Consider the following 18,748-nt stretch of genomic DNA (forward strand, 5'->3'; position numbering starts at 1 on the left):
CATCTTTTTTGCTATTGTAATGCGGTTTTCCCTACCATTATATCCCTTTTCCCCCCCAAATCTCAGGGTATTAATTACTCAGTGCTATTTATTTTTTATTTCAGTAGGTTCCTGGGGAACAGGTGGTGGTTGGATATGTGAATAAGTTCTTTAGTGGTCTCATTATATCGTTTAACTGCATATTGTCAGTGCATTTGAAGGCAATGGATTTCTGCAAACTTTTTTTTTTTTTTTTTTGAGATGGGAGTTTCGCTCTTGTTGCTCAGGCTGGAGTGCAGTGGCGCAATGTCGCCTCACCGCAACCTCCGCTTCCCAGGTTCAAGCAATTCTCCTGCCTCAGCTTGCAAAGTAGCTGGGATTACAGGCATGCATCGCCATGCTTGGCTAATTTTTTGTATTTTTAGTAGAGATGGGATTTCTCCATGTTGGTCAGGCTGGTCTCGAACTCGTGACCTCAGGTGATCCACCAGCCTTGGCCTCCCACGGTGCTGGGATTACAGGTATGAGCCACTGCGCCCGGCCATGCAAACTAATTTTATATTCTGCTACCTTACAGGATTCTTGTATTGTTCAGGTTAGTTTTGTTACTGATTCTTTAGGGCTTTACAGGTGTACTAACATATAATCTTTAAGTATCGATGAATACACTGCTTCCTGCTGATTCTTGTGACTCTGACTTTGTTGAATTGCACTGTTCTTTGTTTAGTTGCTGACACCTCTAGCCCGCTGTTCAGCGCGGTGGAGACAGTGCGCCTCCTCACCTTGGTCCTGATCTTAGTGGAAATGCCCATTATGTGAGAGGGAAGGCATATGATATTTTAGCATATTAACAAAGTATTCATCAGTTCTTTTATTCTTGAGTGGTGTTTTACTGGAGTAACTATTGAATTTTGTTTCCATATCTTTGGAGACTGTGCATTTTCATATGGTAGACTGTCTTCCTGAACCTCCTAATAACGAATCAACTTTACATTCTTGGCATAAATCACACATGTATTATTTTAATGTGTTTTTGAATTCTGTTTATTAATATTTAGTATTTTTCTGTGGATACTCAGTCATAAATGATACTGGTCTATAGTTTTCTTTCTTCTTTTTTTTGGTTTTGAAATGGAGTCTTGCGCTGTTGCCCATGCTGGAGTGCAGTGGCAAGATCTCAGCTCACTGCAACCTCTGCCTCCTGGGTTCAAGCGATTCTCCTACCTCAGCCTCCCAAGTAGCTGGGATCACAGGCATGCACCACCACACCCAGCTAATTTTTGTATTTTTAGTAGAGACGGGGTTTCACCGTGTTGGCCAGACTGGTCTCAAACTCTCCTGACCTCTAGTGATCCACCTGCCTCAGCCTCCCAAAGTGCTGGGATTACAGGCGTGAGCCACTGGCCCCGGCGTGGTCTATAATTTTCTATTTTTGTTCTGTCTTTATCAGGTACGGGTATCAATGTTATACTTCATAAAAATAATTTGGAAGTTTTCCTTCCTTTTTCGTGTTCTAGGACAATACATGTAGCATTAGTGCTATGTGGTCTTAGAAGTTTTGATAGAATTCTCCCATGAAACCATCTGGTCTCTTGCTATGAGGTGGTTCCTTGATAACAGGTTTTTATTTGTGGAGGTCTACAAGATCATTTTTTTATTTGCAGAGGTCTACAAGATCATTTTTTTCTCCTTTTTTTTTTTGAGACGGAGTCTCACTCTGTCGCCCAGGCTGGAGTGCAGTGGCCAGATCTCAGCTCACTGCAAGCTCTGCCTCCTGGGTTCACGCCATTCTCCTGCCTCAGCCTCCCGAGTAGCTGGGACTACAGGCGTCCGCCACCTCGCCCGGCTAGTTTTTTGTATTTTTTAGTAGAGACGGGGTTTCACAGTGTTAGCCAGGATGGCCTCGATCTCCTGATCTCGTGATCCGCCCGTCTCGGCCTCCCAAAGTGCTGGGATTACAGGCTTGAGCCACCGCGCCCGGCCTTTTTTTTTTTTTTTTTTTTTTTTTTTTTTGAGATGGAGTCTCGCTCTGTCACCCAGGCTGGAGTGCAGTGGCGCAAGCTCCGCCTCCCGGGTTCACGCCATTCTCCTGCCTCAGCCTCCCGAGTAGCTGGGACTACAGGCACCTGCCACCTTGCCCAGCTAATTTTTTTGTATTTTTAGTAGAGACGGGGTTTCGCCTTGTTAGCCAGGACGGTCTCGATCTCCTGATCTTGTAATCCACCTGCCTTGGCGTCCCATAGTGCTGGGATTACAGGTGTGAGCCTCCGCGCCCACCTTTTTTTTTTTTTTTAAGGCGGAGTTTCGCTTTTGTTGCCCAGGCTGGAGTGCAATGGCTTGATCTTGGCTCACCACAACCTCCGCCTCCCGGGTTCAAGTGATTCTCCTGCCTCAGCCTCCCCGAGTACATGGGATTACAGGCATGTGCTACCACGCCCGGATACTTTTGTATTTTCAGTAGAGACGGGGTGTCTCCATGTTGGCCAGGCTGGTCTCAAACTCCCGACCTCAGGTGGTCTGCCCACCTGGGCCTCCCAAAGTGCTGGGATTATAGGCGTGAGCTACTGCCCCCGGCCAATTTTTTTCTCCTTTTATTCTGTTTCAGGGCCAGGTGCAGGGGCTCACGCCTGTAATCCCAGCACTTTGGGAGGCCGAGGCAGGTGGATCACCTGAGGTCAGGAGTTCGAGACCAGCCTGCTCAACATGGAGAAACCCCTTCTCTACTAAAAATACAAAATTAGCCGGGTGTGGTGGTGCGTGCCTGTAATGCCAGCTACTTGGGAGGCTGACGCAGGAGAATCGCTTGAACCCGGGAGGCGGAGGTTGCAGTGAGCTGAGATTGCGCCATTGCACTCCAGCCTGGGCAACAAGAGTAAAACTGTGCCTCAAAAAAAAAAAAAAATTCTGTTTCAGGCTGGGTACAGTGGCTCATGCCTGTAATCTGCGCACTTTGGGAGGCCAAGGCAGGCAGATCACTTGAGGTCAGGAATTCGAGACCAGCCTGGCCAACATGGTGAAACCCCATCTCCACTAAAAATACAAAAATAAGCTGGTGTGGTGGTGTGCGCCAGCTACTCTGGAGGTTGAGGTAGGAGAATCACTTGAACCCAGGAGAGGGAGATTGCAGGGAGCCAAAATCATGCCACTGCACTACAGCTTGGCGACAGAGCGAGACTCCATCTCAAAGAAAGTAAATAGATAAAATAAAACAAGATAAAATATTCTGTTTCAGTGGTTATTTTCTCATTATTATTACTATTTTTTTCAGCATGGAAAATATTGATTTATTTTTTGTGACAGGGTCTTCTTTGTCACCGAGGCTGGAGTTCAGTGACCCAGTCTCGACCCACTGCAACCTCTGCCTCCCAGGTGCAAAGCGATCCTTCCACCTCAGCTCCACGAGTAGCTAGGACTGTAGGTGCACCCTACCATGCCCAGCTTACGTTTGTATTTTTTGTAGAGAGGTAGTTTTGCCATGTTGACCAGGCTGGTCTCAAGAGTCCTGAACTCAGGCAATCCACCCGCCTCAGCCTCCCAAAGTGCTGGGACTACAGGCATGAGCTACTGCACTTGACCTGGAAAATATTTATCTCTTTTTTTTTTTTTTTTTTGAGACGGAGTCTTGCTCTGTCGCCCACGCTGGAGTGCAGTGGCGCGATCTCGGCTCACTGCAAGTTACACCTCCCGAGTTCACGCCATTCTCCTGCCTCAGCCTCCTGAGTAGCTGGGACTACAGGCGCCCGCCACCACACCCGGCTAATTTTTTGTATATTTAGTACAGACCGGGTTTCACCGTGGTCTCGATCTCCTGACCTTGTGATCCGCCCGCCTCGGCCTCCCAAAGTGCTGGGAATACAGGTGTGAGCCACCGCGCCCGGCATTTATCTCATTTTTAATTGACACAAAATAACTCCATATTTATGGGGTACAGTGTGTGATGTTTTGATACGTGTATACACTGTGTAATGATCAAATTAGGGTAATTAGTTTATCCATCACCTCAAATATTTATCGTTTCTTTGAGGTGAGAACATTTAAAGTCCTGTCTTCTAGTAGCTGTTTTGAGGTATACACTGTTGCTCCGTATAGTCACTGTGCTGTGAACACCAGAAATTCTTTCTTCGATCTGTAATTTTATACCTATTGACGAGTCTCTCCCACTGCCTCCCCACCCCCAACCTCTGATACCCACTCTTTTACTCTACATGCTTGACATGAGCTTTTAAAAATCCTGTAAATGGGTGAGATCATGTAGTCTTTTTTGTTGTTTGGTTTTTGCGACAGGGTCTCGTTCTGTCACCCAGGCTGGAGTGTGGTGGCATAATCTTGGCTCCTGCAGCCTCCAATTCCTGGGCTCAAGTGATCCTCCCATCTCAGCCTCCCGAATAGCCGGGACTGCAGGTACCTACCACCACACCTGGCGAATGTTTTATTTTTTAGTAGAGACGGGGTCTTGCTATACTGACCAGGTTGGTTTGGAAGTCCTGGGCTCAAGTGATCCTGTCACCTTGGCCTCCCAGAGTGTTGGGATTACAAGTGTGAGTCACCACACTGGCTGGAATTTGTCTTTCTTTTCTGTCTGGTTTATTTTACCGAACATAGTCTCTCCCACGCTTACTCATGTTGCCACAAATGATCAGATTTCATTCTTTATGTCTGAATAATATTCCATTGTGTTTATAAAGTCTTCTTTCTTCATTCATCCACTCATGGACTCGGTTGATTCTCTGTCTAGGCTACTGTGAATAGTGCTGCAATAACATGAGGGTGTAGACATCTCTTTGGTATACTGATTTTCTTTCTTTAGGATAAATAACCAGTAGTGGAATTGCTGGATCTTATTTCTTATATTTTAAAAAATTTCTTATATTAAAAAAAATAGAGACAGTGTCTCACTATGTTGCCCAGGCTTGTCTCAAACTCCTGGGCCCAAGTGATCCTCCCACCTCAGCCTCCCACGGTGCTGAGATTATAGGTGTTAGCCACTGCGCCCGGCCTCACTTCTTATTTTGAATATTTGTGTTTGTTCCTTTTTTTCTTTTTAAGTTAAATACAAGTACTTTGTTTAGTGGAAAAACAAGAAAAACCCATCGGATTTTGATTTATTAAGGAGACCTACTGAGGGTTTAATTTCTGCTTTTATTTTTCTTTGGCTTAATTTGTTGTTGTTCTAGTTTTTTGAGTTGGAAGTTTCTTTCATGTTCATTGTTTCCCTTTTGTTGCTAAATGTTAGAGGCTGTGAATTTTTGCTGATTGCTGCTTTAAGTGTATTCTGGGGGTTCTGTATTTAATACTTTCCCTATTATTTTTCAGAAATTCTATAATTTTTACTTATATTTTCTCCTTCACCTACAAGTTGTCTAATAGAAGTCTTGTGGTTGTTTTTGTTTGTTAATTTCTCGGTGGAAGGGCCTTTTTGATCTTGTGATTAATTTCTCATGTTATTCTGATCAACTGTATCCTAATGTGTCTGATCGGGGTGTTTATAATTCTTACCTTGACAGAACTTCTTTGTCATCTTATTTATCACCTGATGATCAATAGATATATATTTTTTCAGATGTAGTCTCACTCTGTCACCCAGGCTTGAGTGCCCAGGCGCAATCTTGGCTCACCACAACCTCCGCCTCCCACGTTCAAGCGACTCTCCTGCCTCAGTCTCCCGAGTAGTTGGGATTGCAGGCGTCTGCCACCACGCCTGGCTGATTTGTTTTTTATATTTTTAGTACGGACAGCATTTCACCATGTTTGCCAGGTTGGTCTCGAAGTCCTGACCTCAAGTGACCCGCCCACCTCAGCCTCCCATAGTGCTGGGATTACAGGCGTGAGCCACCACGCCCAGCCCTGATCAATATTTTTTAACGTTCCGTGTTTTGCTTGAGAAGTTGAATTCTCTATTTTCTGTGTATACAATTTAGCGTATCTGTGAGTATCTTATTTAGGATTATGTACTTTTAGTTCATTTTCTACAAAATTACCTATTAGTGTGTTTCTGATTTATGAAGGAAGTTGGCGCATTTTTGGTGACAGATTTTCATAACTTGTTATAGATTCACTGTGAATTACGGCTTTCAGTATTAGAAATGTCCTTCTAGCTGGGCATGGCTCATGCCTGTAATCCCAGCACTTTGGGAGGCCAAGGTGGGCAGATCACCTGAGGTCAGGAGTTCAAGACCAGCCCAGCCAACATGGTGAAACCCTGTCTCTACTCGAAATGCAAAAATTAGCCAGGCATGGTGGCACATACCTGTAATCCCAGCTACTTGGGAGACTGAGGCAGGAGAATCACTTGAACCCGGGAGGCGGTTACAATGAGCCGATATTGTGCCATTGCACTCCAGCCTGGTTATAGAGAGAAACTCTGTCTCAAAAAAAAAAAAAAAAAAAGTCCTTCTCTGTCATATTTAATGCGTTTTGCCCTGATTTCCACTTTGATAGCAGGATTGCAGCTCTGGCTTTTTTGTGGTTTCCATCTGCCTGTTATTTTTAAGCCGCTCTGAGGGTGTGTTGGGTGCTGAGATTCACTCATCTGCCGTTCCCTTGCTTATTGCCACCTTTGTGCATTTGTTTTACAGCTCTCTCCCCTTTAGCTTGGATGGAAGCACAGTCTCCTTGGGGTGCTGTAGATCTTTGATTGTGAGGGGGTGTGTGTCCACATGGCTAGCTCAGTCGCCAGGGCCTGAGCCTCTTCATGGGGAAGAACAGAGTGGCCCACGTTCAGGGCCTGAGCGCTCCTTCTTTGCTGGCCTGCCCTGAATTATCCTGTCAGTTCGCACTTGAGCGAGCAGCTCCTTTCTCAGGGTCAGGCTCAGCCCAGCTCCTTCCCTGGCTTTGGGATTGTTTCATAGGAAACACAGCTCAGGTGGTAAAATGGTAACGCAAGGGACCTCTCCCTTCATTTCCGTGCCGGCTTACCAGCTCCACAAGGAGATCCCACCATTCCCTCCTGCATCCAGCTCACGTATCTCGTAAAAGTGGAATCGGATCAGAGCCTTAGACAAGTCAAATATGAAAAACTGAAAAGCTACAAAATAGTAAAAGCTCTGGGTTGAGCTCTGAAAGCTCAGACTGGGCAGTGATTTGAAACACTTTATAATCATAGCAAACACATGCCATGTTTTAGAAAATACAGAATTGCGGCCGGGCACGGTAGCTCATGCCTGTGATCCCAGCACTTTGGGAGGCCAAGGCGGGTGGATCTCAAGGTCAGGAGATCAAGACCAGCCTGGCTAACATGGTGAAACTCCATCTTTACTAAAAATACAAAACAAAATTAGCCAGGCATGGTGTCGGGCGCCTGTAGTCGCAGCTAGTCGGGAGCCTGAGGCAGGAGAATGGCGTGAACCCGGGAGGTGGAGTTTGCAGTGCGCCGTGATGGTGCCATTGCATTCGAGCCTGGGCGATGGAGCGAGACTTCGTCTCAAAAAAATAAAGAAAAAAAGAAAAAACAGAATTCTTTAATAAGTTGTTTCCAGCTGGGCACAGTGGTTCATACCTATAATCCCAGCACTTTGGGAGGCTGAGGTGGGTGGATCACCTGAGGTCAGGAGTTCAAGACCAGCCTAATATGATAAAACCTCATCTCCACTAAAGTACAAAAATTAGCTGGGTACGGTAGCGCGTGCCTGTAATCCCAGTTACTCGGGAGGCTGAGGCAGGAGAATCGCTTGAACCCAGGAGGCAGAAGTTCCAGCCTGGGCAAGAAGAGCAAAACTCCACCTCAAAAAAAAAAAAAAAAGTTGCTTCCAAAGGAAAGGATTAGGAAAAAGCAGTTGTGACTGATATTACCGTGTATTTTAATGAAGAGATGGATTTTATTTATTCAAAGTAGAACAAAATTTCTGATTATGAACAATACAGGCTTATGAACAATTTTGCAAACCTTGACAGAGATAAGAATGAAACTCCTGGCCAGGCGCGGTGGCTCACGCCTGTATTGCCAGCACTGTGGGAGGCCAAGGCAGGCAGATCACCTGAGGTCAGGAGTTGGAGACCAGCCTGGCCAACAGGGCAAAAGCCTGTCTCTACTTTAAAAAAAAAAAAAAAAAGCTGGGCATGGTGGCACGCACCTGTAATCCCAGCTACTTGGGAGGGTGAGGCATGAGAATCGCTTGAACCCAGGAGGCAGAGGTTGCAGTGAGTGAGCTAGGATCGTGCCATTACACTTCAGCTCGGGGGACAGAGACTCTGGTCTCAAGAAAAATGAAACTTTCCATCCTCACTAACTTTGCAGCTCCCTGTGGCCCATTGGAGCAGCGCCCCGGCCTGTTAGGGCATTTCTCTTTTTTTTTTTTTTTTTTTTTGAGATGGAGTCTCGCTCTGCCGCCCAGGCTGGAGTGCAGTGGCCGGATCTCAGCTCACTGCAAGCTCCGCCTCCCAGGTTCACGCCATTCTCCTGCCTCAGCCTCCCGAGTAGCTGGGACTACAGGCGCCCGCCACCTCGCCCGGCTAATTTTTTGTATTTTTTAGTAGAGACGGGGTTTCATCGTGTTAGCCAGGATGGTCTCGATCTCCTGACCTCGTGATCCGCCCGTCTCGGCCTCCCAAAGTGCTGGGATTACAGGCTTGAGCCACCGCGCCCGGCGGCATTTCTCAAAAGTGATGCCCTGGCAGATACCCTTCTCCTTAATTTAACGAAACCGGCGACAGTTACTTTCTTTCAGTTTGCCATAAGGATTAGTACATGAGTCCATCACTGAGCAGACTATCTTAATCTTGGTGTTTGACCACAGAAAAGTACGAAGATCTGAGCTCCTCTGACGAGTCCTGCCCTGCTCCTCAGAGACAGAGGCCGTGCCGGAAGAAGGGTGTCAGCATTCACGAGGGACCGCGAGCCCTGGCCAGGATCACAGGCATTGGCCTGGGCGGCAGAGCCCCACGGCCTCACTATGGTGAGTGGCCTGCGTTTCCCCAGGGCTCTCTCACTGCATACCAAGATTCTGTGTTGGCAAGAATGGAATAGCTCTTAGGCTCCTGCAACATGGGTCGCTGGACCTCAGGTGGCAGCGGGACAGGTGGCCCAGCTTTCATGCTTAGAGAGACTCAGGATTGAGTCCACTGATAGAAATGCATTGGTCACGGACTTGCTCTTGTTTTTTGCTTAATCTCCTTGAGTTTCCTTTTCATTGGCTAAATTTAGGAATAGAACTTTCTCTCCTGCAGCAGAAATGTATCCCGCTCAGATTTCATTCATCACATAGGTGGGTCGGCTCCTGCAGGGAGGACACAAAGCGTGAAGTTCACTTCCCTGCCCACAGCAGCTGGGTCAGGTACGCTGCTGGGGGTGGGAGGCCAAGGGCAGGCCCTGCTGTTTTCTCAGGGCGGTGAAGTTGTGCTCAGACCCTCCTGAGAGGGGCCCACTTGTTAGTGAAGATTCCTAGCCTGTGGCTTTTCAGATCTCCAGTTGATTCTCAGACTGCCAGCCCCAGGCTGTTGAGCATTTTGCTCTGGGGAGTGCTGGGGCTGTTTTTCAGGGAGCTGGGTTTGGTGCCTACTCTCTACTGCTGTGGTTTGTCCCAGAGCTCAGCTGGAGATGTGAGTTTTGTCCTCCTTTGATGGCTGTGACCCAGTCATGGCCAGGCCAAGGCTGCTGCTCTCACAGACCTCGGGGCTGGTCCCTCTTGGGAACAAGGCCTCTTTGGGGCCAGGACTTGGAAAAGTGAGAGTAGACAGTGTTTCAGCCAAGGGTACACGAGTAATTGAATTCCCTTCTAAAACCCCAGACACAAGCAGATGCGCAGACTTGTGTCTTCTCAAGCCTGGGTGCTGGGTTGGGAGCTGGAGACCCACCTTCTTCCATTGTCCTGGGAGGGGCGAGCTGACTGGGCCACTGGCAAGGCCTCTCTCGAGCTGCTGGCCAGCCCCACCACAGCATGAGGGCCCGCCTGTGTCCTGTCCGCTGAGCTGTGAGCACTGGCTCTGGGACACCGGGCTGGTCATTTTGAGTGACAGTCTCTTCCTTCTAAAGGGTCCCTGCCACCTGCTGCAGCCTGAGGTGTGGTGGGCACGGGAAGGAGGCTGTCATCCTGGGGCTGGGTTGGTAATTAATTTATATAGCTGTACAACAGATGCTTTCTCAAAATCATACATGTCTGAAGCCGCTTGTGTGCGGTTTTTTCTATGAATCCACAAAGAAGTAATCACGGTGGTAGTCTCAGGTGTGGTATTTCAAGGGATTTTTGCTTTTTCCTCTCATACCTTGTGAAATTTAAATTTTCTTTTCTTTTTTTTTTTTTTGAGACGGAGTCTTGCTCTTTCGCCCAGGCTGGAGTGCAGTGGCCGGATCTCAGCTCACTGCAAGCTCCACCTCCCAGGTTCCCGCCATTCTCCTGCCTCAGCCTCCCAAGTAGCTGGGACTACAGGTGTCCACCACCTCGCCCGGCTAGTTTTTTTTTGTATTTTTTAGTAGAGACGGGGGTTTCACCGTGTTAGCCAGGATGGTCTCGATCTCCTGACCTCGTGATCCGCCCGTCTCGGCCTCCCAAAGTGCTGGGATTACAGGCTTGAGCCACCGCGCCCGGCCGAAATTTAAATTTTCTATACGTGCATATATTTTCTTTGCCAGTAAATTTGAGGCTGGGCGTGGTGGCTCACGCCTGTAATCCCAGCACTTTGGGAGGCCGAGGCAGGTGGCTCAAGAGATCTAGAGATCGCGACCATCCTGGCCAACATGGTGAAACCCTGTCTTTACTAAAAATACAAAAATTAGCCAGGCATGGTGATACGTGCCAGTAATCCCAGCTACTCAGGAGGCTGAGGCAGGAGAATCGCCTGAACCCGGGAGGCAGAGGTTGCAGTGAGTCAAGATCACACCACTGCACTCCAACCTGGCAACAGTGCAAGCAAGACTCTGTCTCAAAAAAAAAAAAAAAAAAATGGGGGGCCAGGTGCAGTGGCTCATACCTGTAATCCCAGCACTCTAGGAGGCCAAGGCAGGAAGATTGCTTGGGCCCAGGAGTTGTGAGACCAGCCTGGGCAATGTAGCAAGACCCTATCTCTACAAAAATTTTCAAAAATTAGCTAGATATCGTGGCCTATGCCTGTAGCCCTAGCCCCAGCTACATGAGAGGCTGAGGTGGAAGGATTGCTTGAACCCAGGAGGTCAAGCCTATAGGGAGCCATGATGGTGCCATTGCATTCCAGTCTACATAACGGAGCAAGACCCTGACTCAGAAAAATTTTAGGGGGCAATGATAAATAGCACGTGCTGATTGTAAAAACTTCTCCCTAACTAGGAAAATACGTAATGAAGATAGTAAGTTCACCATGGTCCCACCAACCAATCCTTTGGGTTCTTTTTTTTTTTTTGAGACGGAGTTTCGCTCTGTGGCCCAGACTGGAGTGCAGTGGCCAGATCTCAGCTCACTGCAAGCTCCACCTCCCAGGTTTACGCCATTCTCCTGCCTCAGCCTCCCGAGTAGCTGGGACTACAGGCGCCCGCCACCTCGCCCGGCTAGTTTTTTTTTGTATTTTTTAGTAGAGACGGGGTTTCACCGTGTTAGCCAGGATGGTCTCGATCTCCTGACCTCGTGATCCGCCCGTCTCGGCCTCCCAAAGTGCTGGGATTACAGGCTTGAGCCACCGCGCCCGGCCGGGTTCTTTTTTAAGACAGGGTTTCACTGTAGCCCAGGCTGGGGTGCAGTGTCACGATTATAGCTCACTGCAGGCTCCAATTCCTGAGCTCAAGCAAGCCTCCTGTCTCAGTCTCCTGAGTAGCTGAGATTATAGACGTGTGCCACCGTGCCTGGTCAAGTCAGTCTTTTTATGTAAATCAAGGAGCAAAACTGGAGTGAAATTGCCTGGTATGCATGCCCTTTTTTTGTTGTTGTTGTTGTTGTTGTTGTTTTTTTTTGAGACGGAGTCTTGCTCTGCCGCCCAGACTGGAGAGCAGTGGCCGGATCTCGGCTCACTACAAGCTCTGCCTCCTGGGTTTACGCCATTCTCCTGCCTCAGCCTCCCGAGTAGCTGGGACTGCAGGCACCCGCCACCTCGCCCGGCTAGTTTTTTGTAGTTTTTAGTAGAGATGGTGTTTCACCGTGTTAGCCAGGAGGGTCTCGATCTCCTGACCTCGTGATCTGCCCGTCTCGGCCTCCCAAAGTGCTGGGATTACAGGTTGGAGCCACCGTGCCCGGCCTCATGCCCTGTTTTCTGCTTGGTTTTAGAGGCAGGTAGAATTAGGTAATTTCATACTATTGCTGTTAATTTTTAGCCCAAGGCCTTTTTCCTTCCTGGTCAGCCAGATCTCTTTTTCGCCAGGGTTGACTGACCTGAGGAGCCTGCTAAGAGCCTATGGTTAAAGGTCACAGGGACATAAAGACACCTGGTTGACGGGTATCTGTGTGAGGTCATTAGATACCTCCTGCTAAAAGGAACAGTAGTGGTATCATTTTCTCTGGTCAGGCATCTGTAAATACAGCTTACCATTTCCTACGTTTTCCCCTTGAAAAAGAGGTTGCTCGGTACAATGGAGAGGGCCCAGCCCTGGCCCCACCACACACTGGTCTGGGCCACTGACTGACCCTCAGAGCGACTTTTCCACCCACACACCACAGATAGAGCCATGCCAGGTCACGGGAGCAAGTAGATGAGGTCATGAGCGGGAAGTCGCCTGCCTCCATCTGGGGCCTTGGCCTCTGAGGAGGTGGGGGCATCTGGAATCAGGATCGGCTTTGCTTTGGAGTTCCCTGGGCTGATGGGCTCTATTCTGTATACAGAGCAGGCTCCTCCCCGGGGATATGTCACCTTCAACAGCAGTGGTGAGAACCCCCTGGAAGAAGAGGGCCTCTGCTGCCGGGACGTCACCTCCCCCATCAACGAGCGGGACGTGGAGAGCAGCAGCAGCAGCAGCAGCCGGGGTATGTGCACCCCCATCCCTGTCCAGCCCGCGGCTCAGGCAGGTCCTGGAGCTCCTGTGTGCCTATCCCCATTTATCCCCCGGGCTTGGTGCTGGGGCACAGCCCAGCCATCCAGCAGAGGACAGGCACGGGGGAGGCGTGGGCAGCCCTGGTTCTTGTGAGGAATGGGAGAAGCTTCTGTTCCAGTGTCCCCGTGCAGCTTGGGGGAGCCACTCCACACCAACAGGCTTAGCTCCTTGCTTGGGAGCCCCCCGAGGCTTTCCGGACAGGCTCCAATAGGAATGTCATGTTATAACTGCACCTCCGTGCAGCAGCTGCTTACATAGTGCCCACCGTATGCCAAGCACTGCCCTGGGTGCTTGAGATGTATCAGTGAACAAAAAAGCCCTGCCCGTCTGTATAGAGGGGAGGGTTTAGGACAGGCAGGAAGCTTGAAACATAAGGAAGCCACCGCTGCAAGCCCCAAGGAGTGCCCTGGCGGGGGTGGCTCAGCCCGGGACACGGGCACAGCACCTCGGTGAGGCCTGCAGGCGGACGCCCTGTCTTCCCGCCCTCAGAGGAACATGCTTTCTGTGGCAACCTGGAGCCTGTCCAGAGCAGCAGCAGCAGCGAGGGCCTGGCCAGAGCCCAGGGGCTGAGCAGCGAAGCTTCTGTGGAGAGCAATGAGGTGCGGATTCTTTCTTTCTCGTTCTCCCATAGCCGGGCCCTGGTGGGGATGCCTAACATCCCCCAGTTACTTGAAGATGAGCACGTCTGTAACAAGCACGTGCTACACGTGTGTGCTGCACTGGGACGTGCCGTGACCAGGGACTGGCTTCTCAGACGACAGCGCACGCACTGGAAGCCCGTGTGGCGGGTGGGGGGTTTCACCAAGGCTCTCCAGTCAGTCCGTGTGCTCCTTCAGATACATGGCTCTCACCGCAGGACTCGGACCACGCCTGTAAAAGCTCAGCTCGCAAACAAGCTAAAAGTTACATGAAGACCAAGAATCCTGACAGCCAGTGGCCTCCCCGCACTGGGACTGACAGGGAAGATTTTCCCCTTGAGTCCAGCCCCCAGACTCAGAGGGCCCCCTACTCAGGACCCCAGGTAAGACCGCTTGTGAAACTGGAGGTTACACTCAGAGACGGCACTTTTTGTGACTTGTGAGGCATGTGTTGTGTATATAACGTGCCAGGCGCTGCTTGGAGAGCAGAATGGCAGTGGCGTCCCCATGGCCTGTTAGGCTCTGCAGGCTCACAGCTGGCTCCGTGGCTGGTGGCCCAGCTGCAGGGCTTCTGCTTTGTTCGAAGGGCCTGTCTCCCTGCTTTCCATACTGGCGTTGGCTTCCCTGAGCCTGGGGAGAAGAAAAACGCACCTGAGCTCAGAGCTGCCTGCAGGAGTCTGACAGGATGCGGTTGAAGCAGAGACAGGGACCATACACGGTGTGTGTTTGGTGATGGTTACAGCTGCCACCATCCTCATCCTTGCTGTGGTCCCTCTGACCACGCATTACCTTAGGGATGACAGGTGTGACTCACAGCTCAGCTGTCTCACCTGTGTCTGCTGAGTTCTCCTACCCTGTGCAGGCAGAAGAGATACGGAGACAAGAGGCAGAGGGAAGGAAGCTCTGGTGGGTTATTTGTTTTCTTTTCTTTGAGATGGAGTCTTGCACTGTCATTGGGCTGGAGTGCAGTGACGCAATCTCGGCTCACTGCAACCTCTGCCTCCCGGGTTCGAGTGATTCTCCTGCCTCAGCCTCCCAAGTAGCTGGGATTACAGGCACGTGTCACCATGTCCGGCTAATTTTTTGTATTTTTAGTAGAGATGGGATTTCACTGTGTTGGCCAGGCTGGTCTCAGGCTCCTGACCTTGTGATCTGCCTGCCTTGGCCTCTCAAAGTGCTGGGATTACATGCGTGAGCCGCCACGCCCGGCCTGGCTGGTTATTTGTTAAAGCACCGGCTGTGCTGTTCAGTAGAGCCTTGAGATGCCGGCTTCTCCCTGCAGCCCCCGGCTCAGTGAGCAGGCGCACACCTCGGTCCCTTCAACATACACTGAGTGGAGTCTGGTCAGGGTAGTCTCCTAAGTATGGTTCTTTCAGAAAACAGCTTGAGGAAAATGGGAGAGTAACAGTCGTTTCTCCATTAAAAGCAATAAACTCTCAAAAGTAGGATTTCTGGAGTTGAAAAGTAAACTAAAATGAAAATATCACTAGACGGGCTCACAGCAGAATTGAGCAGGCAGAAGAATCAGAAAACTTGTGAACGCAGGTCACCTGAGGTCATCTCGCTTGAGGAACAGAAAGAAAGAGTGAAAAAAATGAACAAACCTGTGACCCCCTCAAGCACGCTGACAGCGTCCACACAGTGGCATTCCAGAAGAAGAGAAAAGCAGAAACGACGGGTAAGAAACAGCCTGACCATCTCAGGTGGATCAGAAACACGGATCTTACATCCAGGGAGCTCGGTGAACTCCAGACAGGTGAACTCGGAGAAGAGTTGCGTTTAGACAAGTGGAAATCAGAACATCGGATACTGAGACTCTAGAATTAGAGAGCAGCGCACTCTGTGTACAAAGCATTGTCCAGATCAGCAGCTCCATCGCCCCTTCACAGAGCTAAGCATGTGAGGCAGGAGGAGGCCAGTTTCTCGTGATGAACATACAGTGTCCCCAGGTGGCCGACCATAGCGTGAGGACTCACCTGCCTGCTACGTCCTGCCCTGCCTGAGGCACCAGGGTAGGCGGGGACAGCCTGGGGGCCACACACAGGCCCGGTCTTGCTGCTAAGCGTGGGGAAGCAGTGGGGCTCCAAGCGGAGGAAAATGGCTCTGCTTTGTCGTCGGCTACTACCTCCCCCAACCCATCCCCTGTGCCTGCCAGGACCTGGCCACACTGCTGGAGCAGATCGGGTGTCTGAAGTACCTGCAGGTGTTTGAGGAGCAGGACGTGGACCTCCGCATCTTTCTGACCCTCACTGAGAGCGACCTGAAGGAAATCGGCATCACGTGCGTCCAGAAGGGCCGCTCTGGCCCTGAGCCCGGGGTTGGGGCAAACTCCTGCTCATGTAAGCGCTCCTGGGAGGCTGAGGCACGTCCTGGTCATGTTCCCCCTGCAGGCTGTTTGGGCCCAAGAGGAAAATGACGTCCGCCATTGCCCGCTGGCACAGCAGTGCCCGGCCGCCCGGGGACGCCCTGGAGCTGGCCTACGCCGACCGGCTGGAGGCTGAGATGCAGGAGCTCGCCATCCAGCTGCACAAGGTGAGTGGCTGTGGGTGGGGGATGGGGGGCAGGGCGACACCCCTGAGTTGGCCCCATCTCTGACAGAAAAGGTGGGCGCTGTGTGGAGGGGTCAGGTGGATGCAAGGGGGAGAGGGCCGCACACAGAGGACAGGGCCGTGGCCAGGGGTTTGGCTTGCCCGGCTACCTCCCAGCCTCCCGCCCCCTGCAGCGCTGCGAGGAGGTAGAGGCCGTGCGGGGCCAGGTGTGCCAGGAGCAGGAGCTGCGTGCCGTGGTGGAGAGCTGCCTACTGGAGCAGGACCGTGCCCGCGAGGACCTCCAGGCCCAGCTGCAGGAGACGTGGGCCCTGGCCCAGGACGCTGCCCTTGTCCTGGACCAGTTGCGGTGAGTGGCTCAGAGCTGGCCTGGGCTGGGCCTCCAGGGGTCAGCTGCCTGGCCCCTGGACCCCCAGACATCCTTGCTTCCTGATTTTGTAACTGAGAGGTGGATTTCAGTGCCTAGAGCCACCCCACCCCCATTTCATCCAGGCCCTTCCTTCCTGCAGGCAGACCCAGGCAGCAGTCGGGGTCGGGAATCTGCACCGCTCTCCCTCCTGCTCTTTAGCACAGCTTCATGGGGCACTGGGCCAGCTCACGAAGGCCAGCTGCAGGGACAGGGCAGAGCCCTCCTTCCCCTTGAAGCTCTGAGGTGGGGGCTCTGCGGCAGCCAGGCCTCTGCCCTCACCAGCACTTGTTCCTGTGTCTGGTAGAGCCTGTCAAGCTGAGCTGTCAGCTCGAGTGAGGCGGGACCATCCCCCTGGTGCAGCCACCCTGGGCCCAGGCCTCCCCACAGCTGGTAAGAGCAGTGGCCTGACTCCGCACTGGGCAGAGGAGAAAGCGGGGAGCCCTGAAGCTGGGTTTGACCCAGTGGGTTTGGCCTGGTTCTCCGGCCGGCAGCCACTCTCCCAGGTTCCTGTGTGCACGTGATCCCAGAGCCGAAGGAGAGGGGCCCTGGGCTCCCAAGCCCACTTCCTCACCTGTGCCGGGAAAACCACCTGTCCCCCAGGGGTGGGAGGCACTGTGCTATGGCTGCCTGTGCTGTGCTGAGACCGCCAGTGACTTCTGCAGCCTCCAGCCAGGGCCCAGACCCGGGTCCCCACCGGCCCTGCCTTGTCTTCTCTTGGGCTGACCCGGGCCTGGTGGTGGTCGCTTAGCCCGTGGGGGGAAGGGCACAACAGGGCTCCCAGCCTCGGCTCTAGGGGGTTGCTTCGACACCGCCAGGCAGGGAGGGAGGCTCTGATCCAAGCAGCTTCTCCTGGTTGCATGGTCTCAGAATAAAGCAGGGCCTGTGGGGACACAGACCCACAGCTAACTCCATCCCTGCACCACAGACTCCAAGGGATGGCAAGTGTCCCTGCAGGCCATGAGCCTCCCCGAGCTCTCGGGAGCCCTGGAGGACCGTGTCCATGAGATGGGTGAGTCTCCGGGGACCAGACTTCGCTGAAGACTAAGAGCTCCTTGTTTCCAAGGGAGGCAGAGGGACCCCTTTCCAGGGAAAGCGAGTTTGAGTTCCTCTACCCCAAGGCTGACGTCGGGGCTGGGGCCATGACGGCTGAGGGGCAGGTCACATCCTGCAGCTCAGACCCCTGGGCAGCACTACCCAGTTCTACCGAGCCTGGGAGGGAGAGGCTCACGGTCATCGTTCCTCAGGGCAAGCACTGTGCTCAGTGACCCAGAGCCTGGAGAAGCTGCAGGTGCTGAACGGGAAGAAGTGGCGGGAGCCCTAGCCTGTGGGCCGGTGAGTGTCTGCCAGCCTGGACCCCCCGTGGCGGGAGCAGCAGGGCCTGTCTGGGCAGCTGCAGGGGTGCGTACGCACCCACCTGTCCCCTCCCTTCTGACCGGGCCTTTTTCTTTCAGAATCTGACGTTGGGTGATTAGTCCACCCTGAAGCTGTGTGCCAGGGAGTGAAGAGGACAGTAAGCAGGCAGCTGCCACGTGCAGCCCAGGCCCAGTGGGGGCCAGAGGATCAGGCCCCGGGAGCAGCCGGGAGACAGAGGCAAGACGGGCTGCGGCCCTGGCCGAGCAGCTCGGGCCAGCACTGAGGCAGGACGAGGGTCTCACCCAGAACCTGGTGGTGAGGCCCAGAGTTCATGGGCTGCCCTGGCCCAGACCAGGCAGGGCCCTGGGGGAAAGGATATCCATACACACACACAGGTGCCAACTGAGGTGTGACCTTAGGGGTGAGGACTGGGGCGCCTGGAAAATGCCATTTGTTGGAAAATAAAATTGAAGAACAGCTAGTGCAGGGCTCAGTTCTGGTCACATGACATGTGGCACTGGCCAGTGCAGCAACCATGACTGCCCTGTCCCCTGCTGCGCAGGAGCGCCTTTGCTCCTGGAGCCCACGTGACTCAAGGCTTCGAGAGCCAAGAACATCCCCAGCCCGCCGTAGGACAGGGCCTCCCCCGACATGTTGTCCTCACACCGAGCTCTGAGATGGCGCTGGGAACACCACCTCCCTCACCAGGCCAGGTATGGGCCGTGAACATTTTCTGACGATGCCACTGGAGTCCTTCCAAATGTGAGGCTGTAGGAGACCGCGAGGGATGGCTCTGCTGCTGTCCTTCTGCACAGTAAGCCTGCACTTCTACACCATCCCCTGCAGCTGCTTGCAGATGGTGGTGTAGGGCGGGTTTGCAAAGCAGGTCAGCTCAGGTGCA

General features: G+C 52.1%; 1 protein-coding gene across 14 annotated transcripts in view; it reads left to right on the forward strand.

Moving 5' to 3' along the window:
- Positions 1–18,329, forward strand: part of ANKS3 (ankyrin repeat and sterile alpha motif domain containing 3) — a 42,822-nt gene extending 24,493 nt beyond the window's left edge. For 11 of the 14 annotated variants that reach the window (XM_033235853.1, XM_033235855.1, XM_033235850.1 and 8 more), the window contains 11 exons: positions 8,712–8,870; positions 12,693–12,833; positions 13,391–13,500; positions 13,758–13,922; positions 15,695–15,819; positions 15,930–16,071; positions 16,262–16,434; positions 16,799–16,884; positions 17,420–17,503; positions 17,739–17,826; positions 17,946–18,329. In XM_033235853.1, coding sequence (XP_033091744.1) covers positions 8,712–8,870; positions 12,693–12,833; positions 13,391–13,500; positions 13,758–13,922; positions 15,695–15,819; positions 15,930–16,071; positions 16,262–16,434; positions 16,799–16,884; positions 17,420–17,503; positions 17,739–17,815 — 1,262 coding nt within the window. In that variant the 3' untranslated portion in view covers positions 17,816–17,826; positions 17,946–18,329. Of the gene's footprint in view, positions 1–8,711; positions 8,871–12,692; positions 12,834–13,390; positions 13,501–13,757; positions 13,923–15,694; positions 15,820–15,929; positions 16,072–16,261; positions 16,435–16,594; positions 16,885–17,419; positions 17,504–17,738; positions 17,827–17,945 lie in introns of those variants that run through there. The other 3 variants (XM_033235860.1, XR_004443039.1, XR_004443038.1) reach the window with 3 other exon arrangements.
- The last annotated feature ends 419 nt before the right edge of the window (positions 18,330–18,748 follow it).

The sequence above is a fragment of the Trachypithecus francoisi genome, unplaced genomic scaffold (genome assembly GCF_009764315.1).
Source record: "Trachypithecus francoisi isolate TF-2019V2 unplaced genomic scaffold, Tfra_2.0 Lachesis_group15, whole genome shotgun sequence".
NCBI lineage: Eukaryota > Metazoa > Chordata > Mammalia > Primates > Cercopithecidae > Trachypithecus > Trachypithecus francoisi.